This window comes from Pungitius pungitius, chromosome 14 (genome assembly GCF_949316345.1).
Source record: "Pungitius pungitius chromosome 14, fPunPun2.1, whole genome shotgun sequence".
Lineage (NCBI taxonomy): Eukaryota > Metazoa > Chordata > Actinopteri > Perciformes > Gasterosteidae > Pungitius > Pungitius pungitius.
Genome location: NC_084913.1, coordinates 218543 through 243158, shown reverse-complemented (window position 1 = coordinate 243158; position 24616 = coordinate 218543). Strand labels below are relative to the sequence as shown.

Below are 24616 nucleotides of genomic sequence, written 5' to 3'. Positions count from 1 at the left end.
ATGAACTATCGTTCAATGAAACACTGGCTTTAGGAAAACTGAGATGAGTCATGTCAAACACAGCTGACAACCAGAGACAGATCCTGATCCACTAAAGACCAGTTTGGACCCAGATCTACCAAAGACCAGTCCAGAACAAAATCCATTAAAGAAGAGTCCAGATCCGGATCTACCAAAGAGCAGTCCAGAGCCGAATCTAATTGCATCCAGGTGCACTAAAGACCTGACCATCTCTACCAGATTCAGACCAGTCCAGATCAACATCAGACCAGATATTCCACTAAAGACAAGACCAGATCTACCAAAGACCAGAGCAGATCCACAGAAATATCTGCTAAAGACCGGTACCAAGTGGTGTCAGCAGGGGCTCCTGGTACCGGTCTGTGGCCTGGTGGTTGGGGGATCGATAAAAGCATGACAAGGTCCTTGTGGTTCTGTTAGTGAGGGAAAAGGACAGTTTCCTCAAACATAACATAAGGCTGGTGTTTACGGACACTGACCTTCGATCGGCTTTTAGCACCTGTAGCTCCACCTCAGTGCCCTTCTGTATTTGAAGCCTCAGCAGCTCCGTCTGATTGGATGAAAAACATCAAACACAACAAATTTCTCATAAGCCAATTGAAATTGTGGTGCAGCAGAAGGATGATGATGATGATGATGAAGAAGAAGATGATGTCATGACTCATGTGTGCTGTCTTACGGATTCATCTTGATCCCAGTGAGTCTGATTAGATAAGGATTAATTAACTAATCGCCTCATTACATTACACATCAGTGTGAACACTTCATAACCAGCAGACGGGAGGCTCCAGATGCATTGTGGGAAAAGAGCTGTGTAGAAGATGAATAATGTTGTGACCTTAATTGAAAATGGACAGACTCACAGAACGTCTCTTCCCTTCTCGTGTCTTTTCTCACCTGCTCCTCCGAATCCTCCCCTAGTTCCTCCCCTTTCATCTCATCTTCCTCCTACTCCACTTTCCTCTTCCTTGGACTGATTCTGTCTCCTCCTCCACCTGCTCATCATCTATGCTAATTAAACCCTGAAGTGAGTTTAAAGTGAGACATCAAAGTAGAACCAAACACAGAGAGTAAATATCTGTCTTCAAAAGAACCGGATTTATTAATCAGAATAATTTCCAAATGAGAGGATAGATGACCTTTACCATGAGGAGTTAAGGTTGGGGGGGGGGTAGGTGAAACCTGCCGGCCCGGACCTTCATCATCGGGAGGTAAGGTCAACCTTAGGGGAGGGGGGTCTTAATTTGATTTAATTAGCCTCTTCAGACTCTCCAAATGATCCAGAAACCAGTTTGGATGGTTTAAGGGTTATTCATGCGCTTTTGTTCTGTTTCAAAGATCTTATGGAAAGCCCCTGGTCCTGGTCTCACTCCTGGTCCTGGTCTCACTCCTGGTCCTGGTCTCACTCCTGGTCCTGGTCTGCGGTTCTTGGCTCAGTAGTTCTGTCTCAGCTGCCGCTTGTGTTTCTGTTATTAAAGCAGCTCCAGACTTTAATCCCTCTGAGCTTGTGGCCCTCATTACCAGAAGTGACACATTGTAACACACACACACTGTAACACACACACACACACATTGTAACACACATACACACACACATTGTAACACACACACACTGTAACACACACACACACACACACTGTAACACACACACACTGTAACACACACACACACACACACACACTGTAACACACACACACACACACACATTGTAACACACACACACACACATTGTAACACACACACACACACACATTGTAACACACACACACTGTAACACACACACACACACACACTGTAACACACACACACTGTAACACACACACAGACACACATTGTAACACACACACACTGTAACACACACACACACACACACACTGTAACACACACACACACACACATTGTAACACACACACACACTGTAACACACACACACACACACATTGTAACACACACACACACACATTGTAACACACACACACTGTAACACACACACACACACACACTGTAACACACACACACACACACACACTGTAACACACACACACACATTGTAACACACACACACTGTTACACACACACACACACATTGTAACACACTACACACACACCCACACACACACACTGTAACACACACACACACACATTGTAACACACTACACACACACACACAGTAACACACTACACACAAAGTGTAACACACTACACACACACACACACACACTGTAACACACACACACACACACACATTGTAACACACACACACTGTAACACACACACACTGTAACACACTACACACACACTACACACTGTAACACACTACACACACACACACGCACTGTAACACACACACACACACACACACACTGTAACATACTAAACACACACACACACACTGTAACACACTACACACACACACGCACTGTAACACACACACACACACACACACATTGTAACACACTACACACACACACTGTAACACACTAAACACACACACACACACACTGTAACACACTACACACATACTGTAACACACTACACACACACACACAGTAACACACTACACACACACACACAGTAACACACTACACACACACACACACACACACACACACACCCCAGTGACACAGTGTTGTGTGTAAGACTTAACACACAACATACACACTAGTACAGACTGTAACACACTCCACTCCTCCTCTCTTCACTGGTTACCAGTGGCTGCCTCATCCAGTTCAAAGCACTGGTGCTCACGTAGCATGCTGTGAATGGCTGGGGTCCAGTCTCCATCCAGGACCTGGTGAAACCCTCCATCCCAACATCAAGCTGCTTGTTCCTCACTGAGAGCAAAACACTGGACTAGATCTCCACTCTTTGCTGTCCTGCTGCTAGATGGTGGAAGGAGCTCTGTGATGACATCAGGACCACAGAGAGCCTTCACATCTTCAGACTAAACACCAACACACTGTAGACCTTAAACTGGACTGAATGACATGTGATGGAATTCAACCCACTACACACACAATTGACACAATGTAGCACGCTAACACACAGAGCCTGTTTGAACAAGTTGTTGATGTGTTGCTATGTGTGTGTGTCTGTGTGACTTACCTCTCGTGCATGCTCCTTTCTCTCTTCGATCACATCCTGTTCCAGTTGTTTACACTGCAGACAAACATAATTTGGATTTATTGATCTGATCAGTGGGTTATTGATGACATCACCAGTCACAAACTAAAGATGAAGGGACCGTTATAGAGCTCTGTTCACATCAGTGGTTCTACCAACGGAGTCTGGTTCTGCTTCTGTCTGTTTGCAAAACAAAAAGAAAATGGCTGACTAATGTGGACACATTACATTCGTTAAAGAAAAGCTTTTACTGTAGTTATGGGTTATTTTTACAATGTACCATTTTGTTTATTGCCCATTTCCATCATTCCATGATAAGATTCTGACTATCAAAGAGAAAATTGATGGTCTCCTGTCCCAAACCAGAACCGACCCGACCCGTAGGAACCTCTGAGGCAGCAGTGGGCCCTGATACCTACTTGAATGGTTTCTCTTCCATTAACCTCGATCAACTCACCTCTGCAAGTTATACGTTGTATTTATCGGATCGAATTTGTAATTGTGGGCTTTACAAAACACAAGAACATGAACTCCATTGATTGGGGTTCTCGCCATCTTGTTTTTGGTCGAGAAGACCAAACCCTGAGCAAAAGTATTTTGAGGCAACCAAGAGATTGCGAATAAGACCAAGACCTGTCTGTGACTGTTACACAAGGTGGACTCAGCAGTGTGATCTTTAAATGAATAAATGTTATGTGAATCTTAATCAGCAGGTAGCATCTAACAAGTCTGAAGTACTTGACATCAGAAGTTCTAACACCAGTTTAATTGTATTCCTGTAGAAGTACTGTAATCACTACTGAGGTAAAACTACTAAAACATTATCATCCACATATATTTGTTTTAGTTGAAGAATAGAAACATAACACATATCTCGTTTTATTCTCTTAAAGAGTTTATTGATCTACTTTTGTTTTCACAGTTTCTTGTTGTTTTTTTCAGTCAGAACCTAAAAAAGAGACCACCAATCGAACAAATGAGTCCCCATAAACATTGTAATCTGCCGAGCAACAGATGACTCGGCGGATGCTCCTTAAAGAGCCGGCTGTGGGAATCAAACACACAACCTTCCTGTGTGTGGACTCCATCCCTTCCAGGCGAGCTTTAATAACCTGTAAGGACTTGATATCAGCTCAATAAAGAACAGCTGCAGCCGCGATATGAAGCCCCCCCCCATCTTTCTAATATTACCCAGAAGTCCCGGCTGCAGCAGTGAGATAATCCCTGAGAGATGAGCAGTGGGGGGGGGGGGTGGAGGAATCCTCCAGCGTGTAGTGTTCTCTCTCCTCCACTTCTCCTCCGAGGATTGCGGCGGCGTTTGAAACATATTTCCTGGCGGGATTAAGGTGTTACATGGAGGGGTGGGGGGGGGGGGGGGGGGGTGGGGCTAAAAGATGGTGGAGCGGGATATTGGTGGGGTTAGCGTCGGTAGACTGGGTGATGCTCAACAGGGACTTAAGTACAGCTCGCAGTTTTGTGGGGTTAATGGAGGCGGGTGGTTGTTACCATGGTGACAATGAGGTTGCGTTTTGGGGGGTGTTAAAATGGGGTGTGGTGCAGTGGGAGGCAGAAGGGGCTGAACCAACGCAAAGATTCAGTTTAAGTATTACTTAATCTCTACAGGTACTACTTCAGCTCTTAGAGCAATACTTCATCTAAAAAAAAACTACTTTCCCTACAAGTACCACAACAACTAAAGAACTACTATCTCTACATGTATCACTTCATTTATACTAGTACTACATCAACACCCAAGGTACCACTTCACTTGTCCTCTGCTTCCCTAACAACCGTTGCCATGGTGCCGCTGAAAGCCTGTTGCCACGGTGACTGCAGTCGGAAAAGACAAATGTTTCTGATCAGATATTTTTTGTTTTTTCATCCCTTAAACATATTTGGAGCAGGCGGAGCTTCTTAGCCACCACCAGCCACACTGCATGATGGGAGCTACCTCCCCCTGGCTCGCCACTTCTGTCATCCTTCACCAATCCTCGTACCCCCCCCCCCCCCCCATCCTCACACACAGAGCGATATTTGAATCCAGATAAATTGTGGGTAATACATCTCAGTCTCTGCAGGTTTGGGTAATAAACTCGGGTAATCAGAAATTAATCATCCTATGAACATCTCTACTTATTTAGTTCCATATGATTAGTTTCATCTTTATCGTATCTTCTGGCAAGTGTTTGCAAATGTATTTGTTCTTATTTTATTTTGGAAACTACTACTCTAATCAATGAATCTCCTTGAACAATATACACTTTTATTTGTCTTCGTGTTAATGTAGAAATACATTTTATATATATATGTGTGTGTGTGTGTGCATATAAACATTTACATATATTTTTGTAATCTAGGTGATGTCAGGTGAAGTGACGCTGCTCTCTGATGGAGACACAGAACTAGAGTCTGTTTCCATAAGTAAATATTCAGCATAAAGATTACAGACCCGAGCAAACCAGTAAACATCAGCTCATGTCATAACGTCTTCTGATGTCAATATTTGTCGCAACACCATTTTGTTTTCTCACATTCAAAATATTCATGTTCAAATTGAAACCACAAATGTTTGAGATTTAGGCCTCTGTGACCCTTAGTAACCATGGTAACCACATACAAAGCAGCGACCGTCTATCACCATTTGCAGGTCAAAGGGGAAACAGGCAGACAGGTACACAGGCAGACAGGTGCGCAGGCAGACAGTTGCGCAGGCAGACAGGTAAGCAGGCAGACAGGTGTGCAGGCAGACAGTTGCGCAGGCAGACAGGTAAGCAGGCAGACAGGTGTGCAGGCAGACAGGCAGACATGTGTGCAGGCAGACAGGTAAACAGGCAGACAGGTACACAGGCAGACAGGTAAACAGGCAGACAGGTAAGCAGGCAGACAGGTACACAGGCAGACAGGTGTGCAGGCAGACAGTTGCGCAGGCAGACATGTGTGCAGGCAGACAGGTAAACAGGCAGACAGGTAAGCAGGTAGACAGGTAAACAGGCAGACAGGTAAACAGGCAGACAGGTACACAGGCAGACAGGTAAACAGGCAGACAGGTAAGCAGGTAGACAGGTAAACAGGTAGACAGGTAAACAGGCAGACAGGTAAGCAGGTAGACAGGTGCGCAGGCAGACAGGTGCACAGGCACACAGGCAGACAGGTGTGCAGGCAGACAGGCAGACAGGTGCGCAGGCAGACAGGTGCACAGGCACACAGGCAGACAGGTGTGCAGGCAGACAGGCAGACAGGTGCACAGGCAGACAGGTAAACATGCAGACAGGTAAGCAGGTAGACAGGTAAACAGGCAGACAGGTAAACAGGCAGACAGGTACACAGGCAGACAGGTGTGCAGGCAGACAGGCAGACATGTGTGCAGGCAGACAGGTAAACAGGCAGACAGGTAAACAGGCAGACAGGTGCACAGGCAGACAGGTAAACAGGCAGACAGGTACACAGGCAGACAGGTGTGCAGGCAGACAGGCAGACATGTGTGCAGGCAGACAGGTAAACAGGCAGACAGGTAAGCAGGTAGACAGGTGCGCAGGCAGACAGGTGCACAGGCACACAGGCAGACAGGTGTGCAGGCAGACAGGCAGACAGGTGCACAGGCAGACAGGTAAACATGCAGACAGGTAAGCAGGTAGACAGGTAAACAGGCAGACAGGTAAACAGGCAGACAGGTACACAGGCAGACAGGTGTGCAGGCAGACAGGCAGACATGTGTGCAGGCAGACAGGTAAACAGGCAGACAGGTGCACAGGCAGACAGGTAAACAGGCAGACAGGTGCACAGGCAGACAGGTAAACAGGCAGACAGGTACACAGGCAGACAGGTACACAGGCAGACAGGTACGCAGGCAGACAGGTAAGCAGGCAGACAGGTAAACAGGCAGACAGGTACGCAGGCAGACAGGTAAACAGGTAGATAGGTGCACAGGCACACAGGTGCGCAGGCAGATTGGTGCACAGGCACACAGGCAGACAGGTGTGCAGGCAGACAGGTAAAAAGGCAGACAGGTAAACAGGGAGACAGGTGCAGAGGCAGACAGGTAAAACTTACCTTGGCAATTGCGCTGTCCCTCTCCTTCATCACAGCCTTCATCTCCTGAGTGGTGATTTCATTTCTCCGTTGCCTTGCCAACCGTAAGTGCTGAACCAGAACTGAACCAAACCGTTGGACCTTCTGGACGGAGTCAGCGTCACAAACACAGCAAAGGAGCTGGTCCACGTCCTGATCAATGAACAACTGATCGATCAGATCAAGTAATAATGATAATAATCAAAAGGTGTTAAGTTGGTTACTGAAGAGAACCTCTGCCTCTGTTGTGTCCTTGTCAAGATCCTCCTGTGAGACATCAAGGCGCCTAAAGAGACACAACATAGAGAACAGCATCAATCGTATGGCTGCTGATCATTTGCATTGATAACAGGGAGTGGGGGTTAGCCCCCCCCCACAGTGTTTTCTGCCGCTGACCAAATTAAAGGTGGAGTGGCGTAGCAGCCGGCGAGTTGACCTGACGCCGCGCTGCAGCAGCTGAGGAGTAATTTGGTGGAGCTCCCTGAAGTCCACCTGAAACTCTGTCATTTCACGAGTAGCCAAGGAGGCGCTGGAAGGAGATCTCCTGCTGCTCCTCTCGGGGAACTCTTTCATTTATGCTGCTTTCCTCTAATAAAGTGTAATAAGGCGGCCGAGGCAGCTCCGCTCTGCAGGGACAGCAGGTAATGAAAGAGAGACGCCTCCAATAAAGCTCCTCTAACACCCTGCTTACACGGGCCGGCTCATTAACACACACACACACAGGGACACACACAGGGACACACACAGGGACACACACACACACACCAGCAGCCATTAACTGATGTAACTGTTCATGCTCAACAAACTTTATGTTGAAGAACACAGTAGTAGTAGTACCAGTAATAGAAGTAGTAATAGCACAGAAAATACCTTACTCCAAAAGCATCTTTTGTATATTTGCTAGTTTGATTAGTCAGAAATGATTAATTAATGAATCTCTTAAATGTTGCTTGTTGATAAAATGTTTCTAGTATGATAAATAACGAGAAAACAAAACGCACACACACACACACACACACACACACACACACACACACACACACACAGAGGGTTCGGATTGGTTCACACTAATACTTAAATGTTTCTAGATTTACTTGTGCAGGTAATAATAATAATGTTACAATAGAAATAAGCATATAAACATATATGTATGTATATTTTATATATCCTCTTCATCTTCATTTACCTCGTCCTCCCTTTCTTTTTTTACTCACCTCCTCCTCCCTCTCCTCTTTATTCACCTCCTCAGCCTCGTTAAGAGCTGTGAAACTAGCTCTCATCCTCCAAATAGAGCAGAAAATCTAATTACAGATAATAGCCCCCCTGGATGAGGGGTAATTGATAGTGGAGGCCACAGTCCTTTTATGAGGGACGAATATGGAGGAGCATGTTCCATCTGCCAGTGTGTGTGTGTGTGTGTGTGTGTGTGTGTACATACTCAGCAGCCAGCTGCACTTGGCGTGCACGGATAAAAGCCTCATCTCGCTCCTCATTGGCCAGCAGGAGGCGTGACATCAGAGCTTGGTCTCTGTCCTTCTGAGCTGCCAACACCTCCTCCATTAGGGCTGAGGAGGAGTCAAGGAGACAAGGAGTCATGGAGACATGTAGACACAAGTAAACAAGGAGTCAACAGGACAGGGGGAGACAAAGGGACAGGTGGAAAAGGAGTCAAAGACACAAGCAAACCTCATTTGAGTTTTCATACGACTCCACTTTGATGAAAGTAAAATGAACTTTGTATTATTATTTTAGTTGGATCCCCCAAGTTCTCCTCAGCAGCAAAGGAAACAGGATCATGATTGTTTTGATGTTTATGTGACACATTATAGTAGTAATACCCTAAACATGAAACGGTTTTCCACTCCTCCTCTCTTCACTGGTTACTAGTGGCTGCCTCATCCAGTTCAAAGCCCTGGTGCTCACGTAGCATGCTGTGAATGGATGGGGTCCAGTCTCCATCCAGGACCTGGTGGAACCCTCCATCCCAACATCAAGCTGCTTGTTCCTCCCTCACTGAGAGCAAAACACTGGACTAGATCTCCACTCTTTGCTGTCCTGCTGCTAGATGGTGGAAGGAGCTCTGTGATGACATCAGGACCACAGAGAGCCTTCACATCTTCAGACTAAACACCAACACACTGTAGACCTTAAACTGGACTCATAATGGTTCTGATCTAGAACCAGTTGTACATCGGCTTATTTTATGAAATTACACTTTCTTGTTTCTTATTTAGAGTTTGTATCTCTATAGTTGAAATGCACTTATTGTGAGTGACTTTGGATAAAAGCCTTGTGATGGAATGATGCGACATCCTGTTATTGTGTCATCCTTCTGGTGTAAACCAAATAACACTCAAACTTACAAAGACACACACACACACACACGCACACACACACACAGCTCTCTTAAATCAATATTGGTTCCGCGTATTAAACACACTGTTCGGTTACTCTAAGGACTGGCTCGTTAACTGTCACCTCGTTACTGCTGTGTGTGTGTGTATGTGTGTGTGTGTGTGTGTGTTGGTTTAACAATGTGCACATAAATATTTAAGAAGTCGATGTTTGATCAGATCTGACTAAACTAAACTGGAACATACACCTACTCCTCCTCCTCCACCTTCTCATCTTCCTCACCTGCAGGTCTCTCCCAACGTTGAGCCTCCCTCAGCTCCTCCCTCAGCTCCTCCTCCACCTCTCTCCTCTGCAGCTCCTTCTCCTTCTGGACGAGCTCCTCCTGCAGCTGAAACACAGTTAGAAGTGACAATGTGTGTGTGTGTGTGTGTGTGTATTTTTTTTTTTCTGAAAAGGTACCAGGAGAGACATTGGTCTTTTTTCAGGGAACAGCATGATGCGTTATGCAGTGATCCAAGATGGCGGTGTGTGTTGTTTTTTGTTGTTAATTCTGTTTTCTGCTGGGGTTCCTGGAGCCTTTCACTAGTGCTCATGAACATCCAGGGAACTTCCAACTTTTCTTCTTCCTTCTGTTTAATTACTGAATGTTCTCCTCAAAGGTGCACTCATCTTTACACATGCAGTGAAACGCCGGAGGAGAGGGAAGTGGGCCTGAAAACGTGGATCCTCCACACGGCTACCGGGCCTCTCACTGTGCAACGAACTGGACAAATTCCAGCTGCTGGTGAGGAGAGACTTTTCTACATCCTCCATTTTGTGCTTCACAGAGACTTGGCTTTGTGGGTTGAGACTCGATTTCGCCCCGGCTAGACGAAGGGTGGAGGAATCTGCTTCTACTCCAACAACAGCTGGTGCAACGAGGTAACAGTGAAACACTGTTCTCCTGATCTGGAATATTTTATTGTCAACTGCAAACCCTTCTACTCCCCCCGTAAATTTGCTTCATTCATCCTGGTCGCGGTTAAGATGCCGCCGCAGGGCCTTGTGCACGAGGCACAGCGGACACTCGCCGACCAGATACAGCGTGAGGAGCAGACCAACCCGTGTCCCTTGTAACCGTCCTCAGGGACATTAACAAAGGAAACCTCTGCCTAAGTACAAACAGTTGATAAAATGCCCGACCAGAGGAGAACACGCTGGACCACTGCTACACCACAGCAAGCAGGGCTCATCACGCTGGGACACTCGACCACGTCATGGTCCACCTGATTCCTGCATACAGGCAGAAACTAAAGCTCTGTAAACCTGTGCTGAGGGAATCCAAGAAGTGGACCAGCGAGGCGCTAGAGGATCTTCGGGCATGTTTTGACTGCACAGACTGGGAAGTTCTCAGGAAGCTTCTCACAATCTGGATGAGTTCACAGAGGCTGTAACTTCCTACATCGGCTTCTGTGAGGACATCTGTGTCCCATCATGCACCAGGGTGAGTTATAACGACGACAAACCCTGGTTCACAGCGGAACTCAGGAAACTACGTCTGCAGAAGGATCAGGCATTTAGGAGTGGGGACAAAGACCTGTCCACAGAGTCTAAATACAGGTTTAGCAAGGAACCAAGCTCCTGAGGTTTGTAGATGACACCACCCTCAGACGCAGACTGCATGATGTTCTCTTCAAGAATTGTCCTGTATTTGTCTCTGTCTATCTTTCCCTCATTGTGACTAGTTTCCTGCAGCTGCTGAAGAGAAGCATCCCCTCAGCATGATCCTGCACCACCCTGTTGGGGTGTTGTTCCTCTGAGCAGAACACCTTCTTCCACATTTTGCTGTGTCTTCCACATTGTGTTAAACTCCAATCAGGATTTCTTCTGCCTTACTCTCTACAGCGTCTCTGAGGCCTCTACAGAACATGTGTATTCATCCTGAGATTAAATAGCAGACAGGTTCACTAATTATGTGACTTGGGAAGACAAATGGTGGCACAAGATCTTTTTAAAGAGGTTTTAAAGTAAAGGGGCTGAATACATATGTATATATATGAATGTATATATGTACATGTTCATGTGTATATCTATATCTGTACCTTCTTGTTGGTCTCTCTGAGGCTTTCAAGCTCCGTCAGTAACGCTGAGATGTTTTTGTCTCTTTCAGAAGTCAGAGGCGGATCGGACGCTGTGATTGGACCAAGCATTACATCCTGATGAAAGCTGGAGGAGACAACCAGGTTACCATCGAATAATGTACACATTGAGGAATTATCTGTTATCTCCGCATGGCAATTCAACATATTAAAACATCTATTTTCAGAACATTAATATCTCATTACACAATTATTATTTTAAGAAACCTGAGGAAAGAATGTTGTCTCTCTCACAGCGTATCTTCCTCTGGGGCTTAAGAGTGCATGTGAGCGTGTATTTGAGTGCATGAGATGCAAGTTAGTGCAGCTGAGCGTGCCTTCTATCGTATGTGAGTGCATGTGGGCCTGGATGGTTTTACTAGCTTTTACTTTATTTTATGTTTTATTTGTTTTGCTGGCTCTGTAGCACTCGGAGATCTGTTGAAGAGTGTGTTATAAATAAAATGTATTATCAAGACACGGAGGGAGAGGAAGATGAGATGGGAGGAGGACGAGGAGGAAGAGGATAAGGTTAGAGGAAGGAGATGACGGATCGGAGTGAGAAGAAGAGGAAGAGAGCGAGGATGACGAGAAGAAAGTCGAGGTGGGAGAGAAGGAAGAGGATGTAGAGGAGGACGAGGAGGACGAGGAGCAGACTATTTTGTGAGACTGACCTCTTTAGGAGGAGTACACATTGAGATACCTGGATGCTACAACGTCTTCCAGCATGAATACTAAATAAGTGAAGACATTTCTCTGCAGCAGGTGAGCTGGTGGTGAGTGAGGCTGTGAATGGTCGGGACCTTGTGACATCATCTCAGCGTGTGTTTCATTAGGTCAGGTGTTTTAACCTCACATTAGAGGAGACGCAGAGACGAAGGCGTCACTTTAATAAGCAGCTGCTGCCTGTAATTCTCTCATATCACCTTAAAGGTCAGACGGCGTAATAAAGCGAGTAAATAAGACACTCTGTCTTTTATAATATCAGCGGCTTCTAATCAACTCTGCTATCGTGCTATTTCCGTCGTCTTCATCTAACTTCAGCTAATAAAATCAAGTCTAATGTAATAGGTCACATTTCAAACTGCTTCACACAATTCATCTGAAAAGCATCATGAAGAAGAAGAAAAATTAAAGAAAGTAATGAAAAGGCATAAACTTATAATAAATGTCCTGTAAACATTTCAGATCAATATTCTGAATTTAATGAAATATCCCGGTGTTTACTAAACTTGTTGAGTCTCATAGAGATGGAACTGGTCATCATTCATAAGACACTTGTTACAGTCTAAAACATTACAGTCCTGTTGCTCTCTGCTCAGGGAACACGATCCTTACAGAATAACAACAAACTGTGGGGTTAGTCAAGGGTTAAAGCACCAGTGGAGCAAGTTCAAGACCAGATCAATAAAAGTATCCCAACCACTAACCCGCTAACTGCTCACCAACTAACCCATTAACCAACTAACCCCTAACTCTTCTCCCACTAACCCGCTAAATGCTAATCCCTAAATACAATTAGTCTCTTTAGGGCTCAAACTGAGACTTTGGATGTCACCTGTCATCAGAGCTGACAAGGTGTCTTCTGAGGGGGGGGCAGCCAGGGCCTCTGGAGGCTCCTCCTCCTTCAGTGCTGTCTCCACAGCTCTCTGCCCGAGGAGAAGGGCCCTGGCTGGGGGAAAGGTCCAGCTCCATCTTCCTTTTACCTCCTGGAGGTATGAAGGTAGAGGGTGAGACAGACCTCCTGTGGGAGAGGGGTGAGACAGGAGGGACTGACTCTGGGAGTGACTGTGGGCCTGAACAGAGAGAGGACAGACAGTCAATTAACGTATCCATTAAATAATGAATAGATAGATCCATTAAACAATTAAAGGATGGATTACCCTCAGTCCATCCAGTACATTCCAGACTCAGGCTTGTCTCAGATCTGTAAGTCAGAAACATTTCTTTATGTGTTGATCTATGAAGATGACATAAAAATAATAACATGTATAAAAACACGTGACTCATATGCAGATAGACAGTAGAACAAGCTGCACACTATGGATACAGACAAGGTGTAATAGTTTCATTTAAACATCAAGTTATGAATCTAAAACGTGACATAACCAGTGAACAGATAGTTAGTGAGATTACTCGAATCCATGTGTTACCCTTCCATAAGTATCTCAACTTTTTAGATCTGTGTAATCATATGCAAGAGATTCAGTAACCCATGTATAAGTGTTCAGCAATATATATGTATATAAATATATACAACCTTTCTGCATGACTGTTTCAGATAGATACGTTTAAATGTTTCACTGCGCGTGTTTCTCATGTGTACGTGTTTCAGATGAGTATGTATAGTATTCATATGAGTATTTAGATATGCGTGTGCATAGGTTTACAGAGTATGTATGTGTAAGTGTGTGTGAAAGCATTTCAATACTGAACTTAAGTGTGTTTCAGTAGTAAAGTCCTAAACAGCCCCTCATACATGTAAGTAACATTTAGACTAGCATGTGAGTAATATATGACTCACATAAAAAGTAACATGAATGAACACCTTCGGGTTACTGGACGGCTAAAACGCCACCGAGAATGTCTGCGATCTCCGGACAAAGCGTCCACAGGGTTAGTTGTTGATCAGTGTTGTTGGTTAGTTGTTGTTTACATTTTTTAAGCAGTGTGCAGCCATAAAGGCACGCAGGGAGCAGGTGGGGGTTGGGTGTCTTGGAGCAGCCAGGGTTTGAACCGCCAACCTTTCAGCGCCCGGTGCACCCTCTCTACTCCATGCACCACCATCGCCCACGTGGTACAACTTGTACAATAGTACGTGTATAATGTGTAACAGAATAACAAGGTGGAGGATGAGCAGTAAGAGAGACCTGTGAGGGAGCTGCGGCGTTGCAGGTGAGGGAAGACGCTGTCGCAGCTCCTCGTTCAGTCTGGGATTATCTGAAGAAATAAGAACAGACTCCGTTAACATCCAACCACCCATCTGGCTCTATTCATTAGAAATCAATCATTAGCAGGCAGTAATCCTGTCGTTGTGAAGAGCTTTCTAAATACTTGTAGTTCATCAGCAGAGCAAACACACCTCTTATATCTTGTTAAGGCCTTGTTATGGCCACCTAGTGGCTCTCATTAAGAGCCCAGCTTCTCAGGTTTAATTACACCAGGCCGACATGTCAAACGCTTATTACGTCAAAAGTAAACAATACGCACAGAGAATCTCACAGACACTTCAACAGGTGTGTGAGAACAACAGCAACGCTACATGTGCTCCACTAATCAGCCGATGAGCTTTGACCCTTCTGTTTGTAAAGGTCGGATCATTCAGAAAAGTACACAACTGTCATTGTGTGTGTTCAGATGTCCTTAACTGTCTCCAGATGTCCTCTGCATCTTCAGACACTCTTACTTGTCTTCTGAGGTCACCTCTTCACGTGTCTTCAGATGTCTTCGCGTGTCTTCAGGTGTCTTCAGATGTCTTCGCGTGTCTTCAGATGTCTTCACGTGTCTTCAGATGTCTTCACGTGTCTTCAGATGTCTTCGCGTGTCTTCAGATGTCTTCACGTGTCTTCAGATGTCTTCACGTGTCTTCAGATGTCTTCACGTGTCTGGTTCCGGCCCAAATAACTCAGTCATCGGTACTTGTCCTGTTTCCCGGCTGTTTCCTGGTCATTCGTCCTCGTCCATGGTTCTGTTTCCTGTTTCCTGGTTCTGGTTCTGCTGTATTACAGTTGTGGAGTAATTGAAGTTGTCACTTTCAGCACCCCCCCCCCCCTGTGGGCTCAAAGCTAATTGAGCTTCTTATTATTCATGTACAATTACAGAAGTGATAATGTGATAAATCCTCCTAAATGACCATTCATGCCTCGCTCTCTCTTTGAAGTCTCCTCAAAGAAGAAGAAAGGGAAGCACGAAGGCCAATCAGAGGACCAATCCACGCCAGCCAATAGGGAGAGGCTTCTGCCTGTAATATCAACTAAAGTCCATTAATTTTTTAAGCTGTATTTAATACATTTTGAGCAGAAAGTTCTGAGAAAAGAGAGTCGGGAGTTCCAGCTGACTGCATGAATATTAATGACGGTGTTATGATGATTAAAGAGGCTTCAGCTCAAATCCGTCACAATCCGCCAGTGATCCGCCCGGCGACACGCCGCCGCCGCCGCACATGAATTTAGATACGGACATTAAGCCCGTGAGGCGCACCCACACACACACACATATATATATATATATATATATATATATATATATATATATATGTATGTATGTGAGAGATACACACATAGATATATAAATACATACATACAACCATTTGATCAGGACCACCTTGCTAGTAGAAGGCTGAACCTCCTTCTTCAGAACTGCCTTGATTCTTGGTGTTTAACTTTGAACAAGGTGTTGGAACCTTCCTCCACGTTGACATGACAGCATCAGTTGCTGCGCGTCTAGGATTAATCTCCCGTTCCATCCCAAAGGAGCTCCACTGGATTGAGATGTGGTGCCTTAGAGGCCATTGGAGTACATCCTGCAGATGATGGTACACTGTGGTCATTAAGGGATGGACAGAACAACACTCAGGTAGGCTGCAGCATCTAAACCATGCTCAGTGGCTACTAAGACCCCCCCATCACACCAGCAGCAGCCTGAAGCTGGACGGATCCATGCCTTCATGTGGTCTCCACATTGTGACCACCTGAATGTGCAGCTGGAATGAGACTCATGAGACCAGGAGACGTTTGTCCTGTCTTATTGTCCCGTTGTGGTGAGCCTGTGTGAGTTGTCGTCTCAGTTTCCTGTTGTTAGCTGACAGGAGGCCCCTTGTGTTCTTCTGCTGCTCTAGATCTTCTTCAAGGTTCAACGTGTTGTGCGGACAGAGATGGTGTTGTGTGTCCTTGGTGGTAACGAGTGGTCATCAGACTTCCTGTTGTTCAGGTTCTATCACGTGGGACCCGTCTGCCCGCTCACATCTTCACTGGATATTTCCTCTCTTTGGACCATTCGGTTTGAACTACACATATACACTCACCGGCCACTTTATTAGGTACCCCATGCTAGTAACGGGTTGGACCCCCTTTTGCCTTCAGAACTGCCTCAATTCTTCGTGGCATAGATTCAACAAGGTGCTGGAAGCATTCCTCAGGGAGTTTGGTCCATATTGACATGATGGCATCACACAGTTGCCGCAGATTTGTCGGCTGCACATCCATGATGCGAATCTCCCGTTCCACCACATCCCAAAGATGCTCTATTGGATTGAGATCTGGTGATTGTGGAGGCCATTTGAGTACAGCGAACTCATTGTCATGTTCAAGAAACCAGTCTGAGATGATTCCAGCTTTATGACATGGCGCATTATCCTGCTGAAAGTAGCCATCAGAAGTTGGGTACATTGTGGTCATAAAGGGATGGACATGGTCAGCAACAATACTCAGGTAGGCTGTGGCGTTGCAACGATGCTCAATTGGTACCAAGGGGCCCAAAGAGTGCCAAGAAAATATTCCCCACACCATGACACCACCACCACCAGCCTGAACCGTTGATACAAGGCAGGATGGATCCATGCTTTCATGTTGTAGACGCCAAATTCTGACCCTACCATCCGAATGTCGCAGCAGAAATCGAGACTCATCAGACCAGGCAACGTTTTTCCAATCTTCTATTGTCCAATTTCGATGAGCTTGTGCAAATTGTAGCCTCAGTTTCCTGTTCTTAGCTGAAAGGAGTGGCACCCGGTGTGGTCTTCTGCTGCTGTAGCCCATCTGCCTCAAAGTTCGACGTACTGTGCGTTCAGAGATGCTCTTATGCCCACCTTGGTTGTAACGGGTGGTTATTTGAGTCACTGTTGCCCTTCTATCAGCTCGAACCAGTCTGGCCATTCTCCTCTGACCTCTGGCATCAACAAGGCATTTCCACCCACAGAACTGCCGCTCACTGGATGTTTTTTCTTTTTCGGACCATTCTCTGTAAACCCTAGAGATGGTTGTGCGTGAAAATCCCAGTAGATTAGCAGTTTCTGAAATACTCAGACCAGCCCTTCTGGCACCAACAATCATGCCACGTTCAAAGTCACTCAAATCACCTTTCTTCCCCATACTGATGCTCGGTTTGAACTGCAGGAGATTGTCTTGACAATGTCTACATGCCTAAATGCACTGAGTTGCCGGCATGTGATTGGCTGCTTAGAAATTAAGTGTTAACGAGCAGTTGGACAGGTGTACCTAATAAAGTGGCCGGTGAGTGTATATGTACACTTTATATATCTACAGAAAGAAAGAGTTTAAAGTTCATTCACAGAACGATCTGTGATCAGATCCCGTGAAACATGAAAAGCAGAAAACGATTGGACCCTCAGACAGGATCTGATGATGGGTTTCATGTATTTCGGATTTCATGGAGAATGCTCTCCTTCAACAGTCTAGCGCCTCCCTCTGGAGATACGTCTTTCTTGTTGTCTTTGTTCTGCTGAATATCCAAGTCTGTTACAGACCAGAATGCCCATGGTTAGACCATGGTTACAATATATAACCCTATATAACCCAATATATAACCCTATTTATAACCCTATATAACCCAATATATAACCCTATTTATAACCCTATATAACCCAATATATAACCCTATATATATAACCCTATATAACCCAATATATAACCCTATTTATAACCCTATATAACCATATATAACCCTATTTATAACCCTATATAACCATATATAACCCTATTTATAACCCTATATAACCCAATATATAACCCTAACCCAATGGGACTCAAATAGAGAGGAGCACGGTGATGTTGTCACCTCCTCCTGTAACTTTGATTTATCCGTATCTTATTTATCAGAGCCGACCACACGCACACACACGCACACGCACACAAACGCGCACACACACACACACACACACACACACACACACACACACACACACACACACACAGGCACACTGGTCAGTAGATTAATATAATGACAGATCAAGATGACAAAGGATGAGAGTGAATGAGTAGAGAGGGAGGAGAGTGGTGTGAGCTGTCTGTTAATCTGCAGGCTGGGTGGTCTGTACTGACGCACACATTGTTGGGCTGCAGATTCCGGTGTGTTTGATGGGACTGAAGTAGCTGCTATGAATCTCTGTGTAGGAATGTGTGTGTGTGTGTGTGTGTGTACCTGCGTGTATGCAGCATTTGCTCATTAATCAGAAACGTGTTGCTGTAATCTGAGGCCGTATCAATAATGTTTAACAGTTTTAAAGGAGAATTTTGTTCTTGTTCTTCATTTCTGTTTGAAATTCTCTTGACCATCATCACGACGACAGGGTTTTTGTTTTTGTTTATAATGACAGTAACATTGCTATTAGGTGCTTTAGATAATACAGCATTATATCTCGTATTATGTAACGTTCACACCTTTAACTGAAGGAACCAGATTCATCACATTACTTTTTACACATTACTGTCAAACAGAGTGCTTTGCTTTGTGCTTTCCCTCCTCACAGCTGGTTCCATGTGAGGGTTTCAGAACAGAGGATGTACAGGTGTACAGACTGTACAATATATATGTATACTGTGTGTATATATATATATATATATATATATATATTTGAACACCCAGCTATTTTGCATGTTCTCCCACTTAGAAATCATGGAGGGGTCTGAAACTGTATCGTAGGTCCATGTCCACTGTGACAGACATAATCTAAAAAAAAATCCAGAAATCCCAATGTATGATTTTTTTAACTATTTATTTGTTTGATACGGCAGCAAATAAGTATTTGAACACCTGTCTATCAGCTAGAATTCTGACCCTCAAACCCGCCAAGACAATTTCCATGTATGTACAACATATTATGGCAATAAACGCTTCCTGTTAGTCTGCCTTTAAAATGTCCTCCTCCACTCCATTTGTTATCCTAAATTAGATGCACCTGTTTGAGGTCTTTAGCTGCATAAAGACACCTGTCCATGCAATCAGTAAGAATCCAACTACTAACATGGCCAAGACCAAAGAGCTGTCCAAAGACACCAGAGACAAAATTGTACACCTCCACAAGGCAAAATAGCAGGGTGTTCAAATACGTATTTGCTTATTTTCTACTTATTTTCCTCACTGTAAATATATATATATATATATATATTATAATTAGGGCTGTCAAAAATAGCGCTTTAACGACGTTAATTAGTTGTTTGTTGTAAATTACGTCAATTTTTTAAACACATTTCACGCAGGCGCAGTGTGACAAATTATTCAGGTGAGGAAAGTGCCTCTTCCTCTAGGGAATGCACTTCATCCTATTCAACACATTACTGCCCCCTGCAGGCATCTGTCAGGCCGTCAGGTTCAGCAAGTCGTTTGCGCCACGCTGAATGTTCGCAGCCATTAACAAAATCAACCTCAGATCATGTGACCAACCCAACAGCAAAATGTTCCAACACGTTGGAATTCGAATGGTCAAGCGCGAGAGCAGAAATAAAGAGGCTGTCATCGCCATACTTGTGGGGGGGGGGGTGCTAGCGGTTTTCTTTGCAGCGCCAGTCTCATCTTTTTCCGTTCTAATCGCCGCGCTCGACTTCAAGGTGTAACCTTTATTATTGTTCGGTGTGAAACGGCGCGCCCAGTGACGGGTGGTGCAGCAATATTGTTGTCCGGTGGAAATCGGGAGAAATTCGGGAGAAAAGTCGGTCCGGAAGATTTTCGGGAGGGGCTTTGAAATTCGGGAGTCTCCCGTAAATATGGGGAGGGTTGACATGTCGCAGACCTGGACCATCAGCAGCACAAACTGGTTTTGCCGCAGCAGAGTGGGATGAACTGTAGAGGCTGGAGACCCTTCTAGAGCCATGCAATCAGTCTGTAACTTATCAAATAACATTGATTTGATTATTTTCTGGAATGAATTAAACCAAGTCAAATATCAATAACATGTATTTATGTAAAAAATGATGAGAAATAATGATGATATTAATGATAATTATTTATCTGTGTCCTGTTATTTATCTTTGGTATGCATTTCAGAAAGAAAACATGGTTATGATTAAGGTGTAATTGCAAATAGTGATTAATCCTGATTAATCTACTGAAAATTCTGATTTAATTTGATTAACATTTTTAATCATTTGACAGCCCTAATTATAATACAATATATAATACCTTGTCCTCTCAATACTGGGGTCCCCCAAAGCTCTGTCCTGAGTCCCCTCCTCTCCTCTGTTAGTGTCTGTTATCTCACATGGTTTCTCCTACCGTAGCCAAGCCAATGACACCCAACTAATCTGGTCTTTTTTTAATCCTGAGTCACTGAGTCTCTGCCTGTTTGACTGACATCTCACACCACTTGAAGATTAACCTTGACAACCCATGTGTTCCAGTAAATAGATGCTGCACCAGATTCAATCTGCTTGTTCCTCCCTCAGAGAGAGCTGAACACTCAACAACATCCCGACTGTTTGCTCTACTGGCTCCTAAATGGTGGAACGAGCTCCCAATGACATCAGGGCAATGCAAAACCTACACTGCTACCGACACACCTCTGGAATAAATGGCTTTGGATTAAAGCATCAGCTAAATGATGAGTGAAAATGTAAATGTAATACAACTTATCGTATTATGAAACATTCACACCTTTAACTGAAGGAACCAGATGTTCACATTCCAGTTATATGGGTTGTGAACCTGGATCCCATTTCTGTCTGTCTATATTATATCAAAGATGTATTTAACTATTTGACCCAATTGACCTATATATGCACCTGTATTAAGACACAAGTGCGTGTGCTGATGTCCGGCCTTGTAAAGGAACACAGCCCCCCCTGGTGGACAACACCAGCAACAACACATTACTTAACTAGTTAGTAGTGATAAACCGCTCTATGATTCTTGGGTACAACCAGCCCTCCATTTACATGTTTGTCTGATGTAGGGGTAGTAGTAGTAGTAGTAGTAGGATTTACCCAGGTACTTGTACCTGTATGTGGTGTAACCATGCATCCATTGAGAGGGGGGGGGGGGTCAATATACAGCACAAAACATGTAAAATATATGTTCTCCTCTTGTGAACCTGTCATGGATCGGTCTCTTGTTCTGGCACATTGCTGACGGCCATCTTTCTCTCCAACGTGTCACTGAGCAACAAACTGGACCAACTTCAGCTGAGGACCTTCACGGAGGCTCTGTGGATCGATACCGGACTCATTAAGTGTAAACCTCCCCTGTGAGTTTGCTTCATTCATCGTGGTCGGTGTCTCCAACGAGGCCCAGCGGACACTCGACCAGGTACGGCGTGAGGAGCGGACCAACCCGGACTCCTCGCTTATTGTCCTTGGGGACTTTAACAAAGGAAACTTCAAACAGTTCATTAAAAACAGCGAGGAGAACACGCTGGATCAGCGTTACACAGCTTTAAAAAGGGTATTCATTTGGACCCCCCCAAAGCCTAAACCATGGTTACGCCCTTGATTAGAAGTATTTTGTTACCTCTGTACATGTCCACCAGCGAGTCACTAAGCTCCTTGCTTGGTGTCCATGTTGGACTTGTCCTCTCTGGACTGATTTCTCTGGAAATTAAAACAAACCTTAAGATCAGAACCCAAAAGAGGGAATTACATCTAAAAGATTAAAATCCAGAGGTGTGTTTCTCTCTCACACCTCGTTCAGTATGTAATACAGTTGTAATAATAAGTATCTTTGAACTCTTGTATTATTTGTTTTTCATTATTTAGGGATGAAATATTAAATATAATCTTACTTGTTGAGTCGGCTCTGGAGGTTATTGATCTTTTTCTTTGCTCTATTTAAAGCAAACTTCACATCTTCAGCTCTGTTTTTATTGCTCATTAATCTACGAGACGCCATGAACACACCGTCTCCTCACATACAGCACACCTGGTCCCCATGACAACCGGCACCCTGTACACAGCCTCCCAACAATCGCAGCTGTGATTGGCTGAGAGTCACTTGGTATTGATGAGGTCACAGCATCGGGTTACTCGGCTGTTCTTTCAGCAATAAACCCAACGGCAGCAAAGCAGACCTCCAACCACGAGGTTCTGATCCATTCAGGTCAATGAACACCCCTAATGATCCTCTAACCTGATTGGTTATATAACAGATTCATGTTGAATATAGAATTTGTTCCTCAGTTGTGACATCACTCAAAAGGGCTGTTCTGATTGGTGGTCAGAAATGAACCCGGAAGACAACACAGAAAACATCTATTGATCAGTTGTGTTTATTCATTATTGATAGTTATTGATTGTTACTAATCATTATTGATCATTGATGGTTATTTATTGCTATCGGTTGTGTCTTCTTTATTAGTCTCGATGTCCTTCAAAAGTCTGTCCAGCAGGACAACGTCCACTCGATGTTTCATGACAAACTGTCCATTCAGGTGGAAGACAGGTATGTCCCACCTGTACCTGTCGAGCCATACTTTGTTCTCTGGGAGACTGATGTCCACCAGCTGTAAGATAAACTGTCCAGGGAGAGAGAGAAAGGTCAGAAGGACAGTATGAGGGACAGGACAGACACTGGTCAGAGAGACAGGTACCGAGTCTCACTCTGTGTCTGAAGGGTTCCAGCTCTTCTTTAGCTTCATCACACAGAGGACAGGGGTTCTACAGAGAGGAAAGAATTGTACACAATATATGCAATAATTATTAAAATAAACAAACATTACTTTCTGTTGCAAATTAACATTCATGGGAACTGAAATATAATGAATGTATAATTATACAGTGTATAACCCTCCAGCTGAAAACTTTTGATTTGGCACAAATTATTAATGTATGATTAAGACCATAAAAGTAAAATTGTTGCTCTGATTAACTCTTACCTTGGTGAAGAGTGTCAAAGTGGATAAAGTAGACACCCGTGTGGAGAGCTGAGGTCCTGCAGCAGCAGTCCGTCTCAGTAGAAACATCATTCCTGAGGAAACAGACTAAATGTTACAGCGTCACTAAGGCGCATAGAACAGTAAATCCTTGCGTAAAGCACAGGAGATTGTTTAACTCCTTTCTTTTGTATGTATACACTTACACAGCTAACCGTTAAAGACAAATAATATATTCTGTCACACTGTAAAATAACGATATGCTCTCGTGCCTAATGCAGCTCTTCTGTGTTTCACCTGCTGTAATCAGGACGTCAACAAGATCTAACAAAAATCCTTATATTATATATTCCTTATAATATATTTCACATATCTTTGGTTCCTGCACAATGAGCATAATTCAGAAATTAAATGATTCATATTCCCAAAATTCCAATTAACTAATATAAACACTTCCAGCTATTACATTACTCACCTCAAAGATCCAGGCAGCTTCCAGTTGACCAATCACAGAGCAGAATGCAGCATCATAATGAAATATGTCCATCTGTCCATTGAGGATGAAATGAAGTGATGACGTGATGACAGATAAGAGATCAGTCAATCAGCGTTAGGCTCCGCCCTAAAGCATCCCCTGCTTCATAGTGTTTGACTTTAAATGGACCATCATTCACTAAATGAACATCAAGCTGCATTGAAGAAGACTTGAAACTAGAGACTGAGACCATAAACTCATGTTTACAATGTTTACTGAGGGAATAAATCAAGAGAGAAGTAGAGTCATTTCCTCATAGACGTCTATGGGAGCAGAGGAGTCGCCCCCTGCTGGTCACTACACAGAAGTAGAGTCATTTCCTCATAGACGTCTATGGGAGCAGAGGAGTCGCCCCCTGCTGGTCACTACACAGAAGTAGAGTCATTTCCTCATAGACGTCTATGGGAGCAGAGGAGTCGCCCCCTGCTGGTCACTACACAGAAGTAGAGTCATTTCCTCATAGACTTCTATGGGAGCAGAGGAGTCGCCCCCTGCTGGTCACTACACAGAAGTAGAGTCATTTCCTCATAGACGTCTATGGGAGCAGAGGAGTTGCCCCCTGCTGGTCACTACACAGAAGTA

General features: G+C 44.3%; 1 protein-coding gene and 1 non-coding gene across 2 annotated transcripts in view; both read right to left on the bottom strand.

The window, feature by feature from the left end:
- Positions 1-24616, bottom strand: part of mipol1 (mirror-image polydactyly 1) — a 31369-nt gene that overhangs the window by 5262 nt on the left and 1491 nt on the right. Inside the window, exons 3-13 of the mRNA XM_062557385.1 lie at positions 14555-14624; positions 13568-13611; positions 13243-13480; positions 11649-11772; positions 9850-9955; positions 8651-8777; positions 7447-7498; positions 7195-7365; positions 4336-4476; positions 3127-3180; positions 501-571 (exon numbers count right to left, since the gene is read on the bottom strand). Coding sequence (XP_062413369.1) covers positions 501-571; positions 3127-3180; positions 4336-4476; positions 7195-7365; positions 7447-7498; positions 8651-8777; positions 9850-9955; positions 11649-11772; positions 13243-13480; positions 13568-13611; positions 14555-14624 — 1198 coding nt within the window. The remainder of the gene's footprint in view (positions 1-500; positions 572-3126; positions 3181-4335; positions 4477-7194; positions 7366-7446; positions 7499-8650; positions 8778-9849; positions 9956-11648; positions 11773-13242; positions 13481-13567; positions 13612-14554; positions 14625-24616) is intronic.
- Positions 23012-23561, bottom strand: LOC119227247 (uncharacterized). Its single transcript, XR_009941597.1, has 3 exons — positions 23503-23561; positions 23218-23284; positions 23012-23142 (listed from the first exon to the last, which is right to left on the bottom strand). It is a non-coding gene; the product is annotated as an uncharacterized LOC119227247 (transcript).